Here is an 8666-nt window from a genome sequence, read left to right on the forward strand (position 1 = left end):
CGGTTGTTGTGCAGGCAATCTTGAAGGACACCCTCGTACTTCTTGAGCAGTGGTCCCAGCCCTGGTCCTGTCCTGGTCCTGGTCTGGAACGCAGTCATTCCATGCAGAGGCAGTAGTGGGCGTGGCACCTTCATACCCTGAGGTGAGGGAGGAGACAGTGGCAGTAGTGGGCGTGGCACTCTCATACCCTGAGGTGAGGGAGGAGACAGTGGCAGTAGTGGCGTGGCACTCTCATACCCTGAGGTGAGAGGAGACAGTGGCAGCGTCAGAGTCCTCCGCTACTGACAGGGAGGAGAAGCTTCTGTGTCCAGAGAGGAGGAGTCACAGTCAGGCTCCCCTCCGTTAGGTCAGAGGTCACAGAGGAGGGTAACGCCCGCAGACGTGGTCCCGCCCTCTCCCGGCCCTCCCAGTGGCGGTCCTGCCACACCCAAGGTGAGAGCCGGTCCCGTACTCCGTCTGATTGGCTGAGAGGACGAGCCTGGCTCTGATGGACACGATTCGGAGTTGACAGTTTTGAAACAGAAAGCCCAAAGAGAGACCCAAACTCCTAGTCGTGATTGGTTGGAGCTCGAGCCAAATGCCCTGGATGGTAATTGGTCAAGGGGGGCTGATACAGGTTGGCAGGGTGGACAGACCACATACAGTGGGTCTGAGTGGGATGGGACTGATCCAGTCTTTAACGACCTAGCTGAGGACTGATCCAGCGGGTCTGGTCTAGACTAGGGGAGCTGTTCAAGTGGTTGTGGGTCTGGGTTTAGGCCAGGGGAGTGTTCAAGTGGTTGGGTCTGGGTTTAGGCCAGGGGACCTGTTCAGTGGTTGTGGGGTCTGGGTTTAGGCCAGGAGAGCTGTTCAGTGGTTGTGCGGTTTAGGCCAGGAGAGCGAGCTGTTCAGTGGTTGTGGGTCTGGGTTTAGGCCAGGAGAGCTGTTCAGTGGTTGTGGGTCTGGGTTTAGGCCAGGGGGCCTCTCACCAGCTGCAGTGTCTGTATCTGTCCTGTGACTGGAGCTCAGTGAATCAAGGCTCAGTGACTGTTGGATGAAGCTGAAAGAAGAGCTGAAGGGGGTGTCCCCTGAAGGAGGTGGCCTGGAGTGGCAGGTAGGCTGGGGGGACTGGGATGACCTGGAGCCAGTGGAACCAGAGGGACAGGTCCTGGAGTTAGGGGACCTGGGTCTGGACTTAGGAGGGCAGAACTGAGTGGCAGAGGCAGCAGAACTAGACCCGGCGTTAGGGCTCAAGAGGCAGGGCTGTAGGGGGATTGACCCTGGGGTCAACCTGAAGTCACTCTGAGGGCTGGGGGAACTGGCCTGAGGGTTGGATGATGAAAACTTAGTGACACAACACCCCTCTTCCTGTGAGAGAGGAGGAGGAGAGGATGAGAGGAGAGGAGGGGTGGGAGAGGAGAGGAGAGGAAGAGTGGGAGAGGAAAGGAGAAGAGGAAGAGTAGGAGAGGAGGAAATTAAGTGGTTGTTTTGGTAACTTAGGGATGGTTTGTATGCTTCTGAGCTGTATGTCTCCAGAGGAGAGAGCTGCTGGCTGACTGAGACACATGAGCCAGCTGGTGGTACATGTAGTCTCAGGGTGTTGCTCGTCTTTATGACATCACTGTGCCCGTTCTGCCTGTTCATCCCATGACATCCAGATGCTCCGTTGGTCAGGCAGGCTGTCCTCCCCTCCTCCCCAGCCAGGGTGCTCTGTAGCCTGTGTAACTCTGTCCTCAGGTACTCTGGGCGCCGGTGCTGCTGGAGCCTCTTGCAGGTGGAGCTGCCAGCTGATGACGTGGGTGTGCCCAAGCCACCTGTCAAGAGGGAGATTAGATTAGCCATTAAACTAGGCTGCAGGTTGGCAACAACACCACACAGAGTAACACAACACAGAGTAACACAACACAGAGTAACAAAACACAGAGTAACACAACACAGAGTAACACAACACAGAGTAACACAACACAGAGTAACATAACACAAAGTAACACAACACAGAGTAACACAATACAGAGTAACACAACACAGAGTAACATAACACAGAGTAACACAACACAGAGTAACACAACACAGAGTAACACAATACAACACAGAGTAACAACATCGAGAATTGAGCTAACATCACAAGAGTATCACCAAACAGAGTAAGCAGAACAGCAGAGTAACCACACACGAGTAACAAACACAGAGTAAACACAACACCAGAGTAACCCAACACAGAGGTAACACAACACAGAGTAACACACAACACAGAGTAACAATAACCAGAGTAAACACAACACAGAGTAACATAACACACAGAGTAACACAACACAGAGTACATACAACACAACAAAGAGTAACACAGGAGTACACACAGAGTAAACAACACAGAGTAACATAACACAGAGTAACACAACACAGAGTAAACATACAAGAGTAACACAGATACAACAAGAGTAACACAATACAGGAGTAACACAACAGAGTAACGACACATAACAGAGTAACACAGACACAGAGTAACACAATACACACAGAGTACACAACACAGAGTAAACACATAACACAGAGTAACATAACAGAGGTAACACAACACAGAGTAACACACACAGAGTAACACAATACACAAGAGTAAATATACAGAGTAACTAACACAGAGTAACACAATACCACAAGAGTAACCAAACAAGAGTAACACACACAGAGTAACTACAAGATAACATAACAGTAACACAACACAGAGTAACACAACACAGAGTAACAATACAACACAGAGTAACACAACAACAGAGTAAACATCACACGAGTAACATAACACATAGATAACACAACACAGAGTAACATAACAACAGAGTAACACACACAGAGTAACACAACACAGAGTAATAACATACAAACACAGAGTAACTAATACAGAGTAACATAACACAGAGTAACATAACACAACACAGAGTAAACTACAACACAGAGTAACATAACACAGAGTAACACAACACAGAGTAACACAACACAGAGTAACACAATACAACACAGAGTAACATAACACAACCAGAGTAATCAATACAAACAGAGTAACATAATACAGAGTACACATACAAGATAAACAAAAATACAACAAGAGTAACACAATACAACAACAGAGTAACATAACAACAACACAGAGTAACACAAACAGAGTAACATAACACACAAAGAGTAAACAACACAGAGTATACACACAACACAGAGTAACACAACACAGAGTAACACAACCACACAGAGTACACAATACACACAGAGTAACATAAGACAATACAGAGTAACATAACACAAGAGTAACATAATACAGGAGTAACACAAGTAACAACAGAGTAACACAACACAGAGTAAACAATACAAGAGTAAACACACACAGCACAGAGGAATACAATAACACACAGAGTAAACAATACAAACAGAGTAACATAACACCAAGATAACACAACAAGAGTAACATAATACAGAGTAAACGACATACAACACAGAGTAACACAACACAGAGTAACACAATACAGAGTAACACACACAACACAGAGGAATACAATACAACACAGAGATAACACAATACAAACAGAGTAACATAACACACACAGAGTAACATAACACAGAGTAACACAACACAGAGTAACACAACACAGAGTAACACAACACAGAGTAACACAACACAACACAGAGGAATACAATACAACACAGAGTAACACAATACAACACAGAGTAAGCATAACACACACAGAGTAACATAACACAGAGTAAACACACACAGAGTAAACATAACAGAGTAACACCAACAGAGTACACAACACAGAGTAACACAACACAGAGTAACACATATACAGAGTAAACACAATACAAGAGTAACACAGAACACAACACAGAGGAATACAATCACATACAAACAGAGTAAACACAATACAACACAGAGTAACATAACACACAAGAGTAAACATAACACAGAGTAAGCATAATACAGAGTACACAACACAGAGTAACACAATACAACACAGAGTAACACAACAACACAGAGTAACATAACACAGAGTAACACAATCAGAGTAACACAACACAGACAGAGTAACATAACACAGAGTAACACAACACAGAGTAACATAACATAACACAGAGTAAGCACAAACAGCAGAGTAAAAATAAACAGAGCACACAACACAGCAAGAGCACAATAAACAGAGTAACACAATACAACAGAGTAACACAACACACACAGAGTAACATAAACAGAGTAAACAATACAGAGTACACATACACACCAGAGTAAACATAACACAGAGTCAACACAACACAGAGTAACATAACTAACACAGAGTAACACAACACAGAGTAACATAATACAGAGCAACACAACACAACACAGAGTAACACAACACAGAGTAACAAACAAACAAACCACGAGTAACACAACACAGAGTAAACAACACAGGTAACACAACACAGAGTAACCACATACAAGAGTAACACAACAAGAGTAACATAACACAGAGCAACACAACACAGAGTAACATAAACGCAAAACAGAGCACAACACAATACAACACAGAGTACACAACACAGAGTAATACACAAGCACAACACAGAGTAATCAATAACAACAGAATAACACAACACAGAGTAACAAAACAGGAGCAAGCAAACAGAGTACCACAACAAAGAGTAAACAACACAGAGTAAACACAACACAGAGTAACACAACACAGAGTAACATAATACAACACAGAGTAACACAACACAGAGTAACACAACACAGAGTAACACAACACAGAGTAACACAACACAGAGTAACACAACAGAGTAACATAACACAGAGCAACACAACACAGAGTAACCAGGACATCACTATTGTTACACTGCATTGAGTTCTGTCAATGTGTCTGATGTAACCACCATGTGGAGGTCTGCTTTCCCAGGATAAGGACTAGAGCAGGGCTGTCACCTTCAGCCCTATGCTAGAATCCATCACAGCTGTTAATGCACTCAAACTGCCAAGACAACAAATGCTGCAGGTTTAATCTGAGGTTTGTGTGGATTCATTTTAGATTACAGTATGATCAACTTTACACAACTATCAAATTAAATACCAATTGATTGGATGAAATGATCAACATTGGTGTAAGCACACAGCAATGAAATAAGCAGGATCAACTAACAGAGACCTTAAAACTAAGTGGTCTTTACAGATAAGGCTAGTTAGTGTCCGTGCTCCCACTCGTCCTGCCCTGTAGGAGGCAACACAAAGACTCTGCAGCAGTGGAGGAATGGGACGACCGTCCTCCTCAGTGAATTTCATACAAATAAAAAAAGTAAAACACTTAAAAAGTTATCCTTTTTACATAAAACTATACTAAATATATTCACATGACCAAATAATTTATTAAAATACATTTTTGCAATCTAGGTCTAGAGTAGCCTCAACAGCACTCTGTAGGGTAGCACCATGGTGTAGTCAGAGGACAGCTAGCTTCCCTCCTCCTCTGGGTACATTGACTTTATTTACTAAACCTAGCAGGCTGATGGTTCTCACCCCCTTCCATAGTATTTGGAAGGTCTATGTGACAGGCTATGTGCACACTGCCCACAAAATGAGGTGGAAACTGAGCTGAACTTTTAACCTACTGCCAAATGTATGACCACATTAGAGGCACATATTTCCCTCACATTACACAGACCCACAAAGAATTTGAAAACAAATCCAGTTTTGATAAACTCCCATATCCATTGGGTGAAATACCACAGTGTTCCATCACAGCAGCAAGATGTGTGACCTGTTGCCACAAGATAAGGTCAACCAGTGAAGAACAAGCACCATTGTAAATATAACCTATATTTATGTTTATTTATTTTCCCTTTTGTACTTTAACTATTTTAACATCGTTACAACACTGGAACTTTTGAGAGTGTAATGTTTACTGTTCATTGTTTATTTCACATATGTTTCCATGCCAATAAAGCCCTTTGAATGGAAATTATATTAAGAGAGAGAGAGAGAGAGCTAACTATATTTATTTTATATTTTTTCACTTTCACTTACCTAGCGAATGCAGCTAGCTAGTTTAGCCTACTCAAACACCCAGCTCAAACAGTGAGAATGCTATGTTACCTAGCTGGCTATCCAACACTAGAACTCACATCAAGGTAAGCTTTTGGTTTTATTAATTTATTGCCCACCAGCCAAACTGTTTGCTGACTCTACACTGCACTGCATGATGGTAGCGTGTTTACTAAGGCGTTAGTTCTAGTAGCTATGTTGACTATGATGTAGGCTGTGTGTAGCGGTTAGCAGTTATGATATGAAGGTTTGGCTAGAAAATGATTTTTTGCCTGGTCACAGACAGTTGATGTGTTGTGCATTGAAGTCCACAAGCAAAGGGAAAAGGTGAGAGGAGGAGAGAGCGTAGATGCGAGATGGAACTGTACTACAAGCAAAGAGATCATGCTGTTTGTATGTGGATGCTATGAAAGTGAACTGTGTTTGCGTGTGATCAGGGCAGTGCTTCATTTGTAAATCGGGAGGTTCTGGAACAAACAGTAGTAGAGTGGGGTGAGCTCCGAGGTACCGGATCACATACCCCATCTTCATGCCACGAGAGGTACCGGATCACATACCCCATCTTCATGCCACGAGAGGTACCGGATCACATACCCCATCTTCAAGCCACGAGAGGTACCGGATCANGGATCACATACCCCATCTTCATGCCACGAGAGGTACCGGATCACATACCCCATCTTCAAGCCACGAGAGGTACCGGATCACATACCCCATCTTCAAGCCACGAGAGGTACCGGATCCGGCCAAATAGGTTCTGGACACAAAACGGTCCAAAACAGAGAGCTGTCAGATCCTGTTCCGGCAGGTTCCGGCTCAAATTAAGCACTGGATCAGGGGTGTATTCATTACGTTGAATTTTATTTTTTCTCCCTAATTTCGTGGCATCCAATTGTTAGTTACACTATTGTCTCATCGCTGCAACTCCAGTACGGACTCGGGAGAGGCGAAGGTCGAGAGCCGTGCGTCCTCCGAAACACAACCCATCCAAGCCGCACTGCTTCTTGACACAACGCCCACTTAACCCAGAAGCCAGCCGCACCAATGTGTCGGAGGAAACACCGTACACCTGGCGACCGTGTCAGCGTGCACTGCGCACGGCCCACCACAGGAGTCGCTAGTGCACGATGGGACAAGGCCATCCCTGCCGGCCAAACCCTCCCTAACCCAGACGATGCTGGGCCAATTGTGCACCGCCCCATGGGTCTCCCGGTCGCGGCAGAGCCTGGACTCGAACCCAGAATCTCTAGTGGCACAGCTAGACCACTGTCACTCGGGAGGCTCATTCCGCTGATTCTGTTGAAAAACCTTTATTAAAAGGAAGCAAACAGACTGAAACGGGGATGAACATACCTGAATTTGTCGAATAGAAACTCTCGTTTGCAACTGTTGGATGATTACACCCAGCTAGACGCAAGGAGGTATTGAATGTGTCACTGTCTGTCACCTTGATTACTCAAATGTTTCTCTCGACCTGTGCACCAACGTTTTATACTTTAATTCATAGGCTAGGTAGCAACCTCATGATGGGTATAGGGACAATTTGAGTATCACGTACATTGCCTTCGGAAATAATTCAGACCCCTTGACTTTTTCCACATTTTGTTAGGTTACAGCCTTATTCTAAAATTGATTAAATCATTTTTTCCCCTCATCAATCTACGCACAATACTCTATAATGACAAAGCAAAAACAGTTGTTTGCTAATTTATTAAAATATCACATTTACATAAGTATTCAGACCCTTTATTCAGTACTTTGTTGAAGCACGTTTGGCAGCAATTACAGCCTTGAGTCTTCTTGGGTATGACACTAAAAAAAAATATTTAACTAGGCAAGTTAGTTAAGAACAAATTCTTATTTTCAATGACGGCCTAGGAACAGTGGGTTAACTGCCTTGTTCAGCGGCAGAATGACAGATTTTTACCTTGTCAGCTCAGGGATTCGATCTTCCTAGTTCAACACTCTAACCACTAGGCTACCTGCCGTCCCTACACTCTAACCACTAGGCTACCTGCCGTCCCTACACTCTAACCACTAGGCTACCTGCCGTTACCTGCTGGTTTATGTCCCCCCCCCAACGCTCTATTACCACTATAAGCTCTGCTGGTTATAGCAACTCTAACCACTAGGCTACCTGGGTTCCGTCAACGCTCTAACCACTAGGCTACTGGTTACGTCAAGCTCTAACCACTAGAGCTACCTGGCTGTCCACGCTCTATACCACTAGCTACCTGCTGTTCTACCTCTAACACTAGGCTACTGCGTCTCTAGTCCGGTCTAACACTAGGCCTACCTGCGGTTCTAGCAACGCTCTATTACCAACTAAGCTATGCTGCATCCCCGATGGTGTATCGATGTGGGTGATGTCTGTAGGGTGTTGTGGATGTAGGGTGGAGTACTGTGGTGTTGTGTGATGTAGGGTGATGTACAGTAGGGTGTTGTGTGATGTGAGGGTGATTTGTAGGGTGTTGTGTGATGTTAGGTGTGTACTGTAGGGTGTTGTGTGGTGAATGGTACTCGTGTGATGAGGGTACTGTGTGAGAAGGTATGTGTGATGAAGGTACTGGGTGATTGAATGACTGGAGTGATGAGGTACTGTGTGATGAATGGTGCGATGATGAATGGG

General features: G+C 44.5%; 1 protein-coding gene across 1 annotated transcript in view; it reads right to left on the minus strand.

Moving 5' to 3' along the window:
• Nucleotides 1-649: 649 nt before the first annotated feature.
• Nucleotides 650-8666, minus strand: part of LOC112075653 (uncharacterized) — a 23090-nt gene continuing 15073 nt past the window's right edge. Inside the window, exon 2 of the mRNA XM_024142617.2 lies at nt 650-1793. Within this exon, the coding sequence (XP_023998385.1) occupies nt 850-1793 (944 nt within the window). The 3' untranslated portion in view covers nt 650-849. The remainder of the gene's footprint in view (nt 1794-8666) is intronic.

Source organism: Salvelinus sp. IW2-2015, unplaced genomic scaffold (genome assembly GCF_002910315.2).
Source record: "Salvelinus sp. IW2-2015 unplaced genomic scaffold, ASM291031v2 Un_scaffold3321, whole genome shotgun sequence".
In the NCBI taxonomy this organism is placed as follows: Eukaryota; Metazoa; Chordata; class Actinopteri; order Salmoniformes; family Salmonidae; genus Salvelinus; species Salvelinus sp. IW2-2015.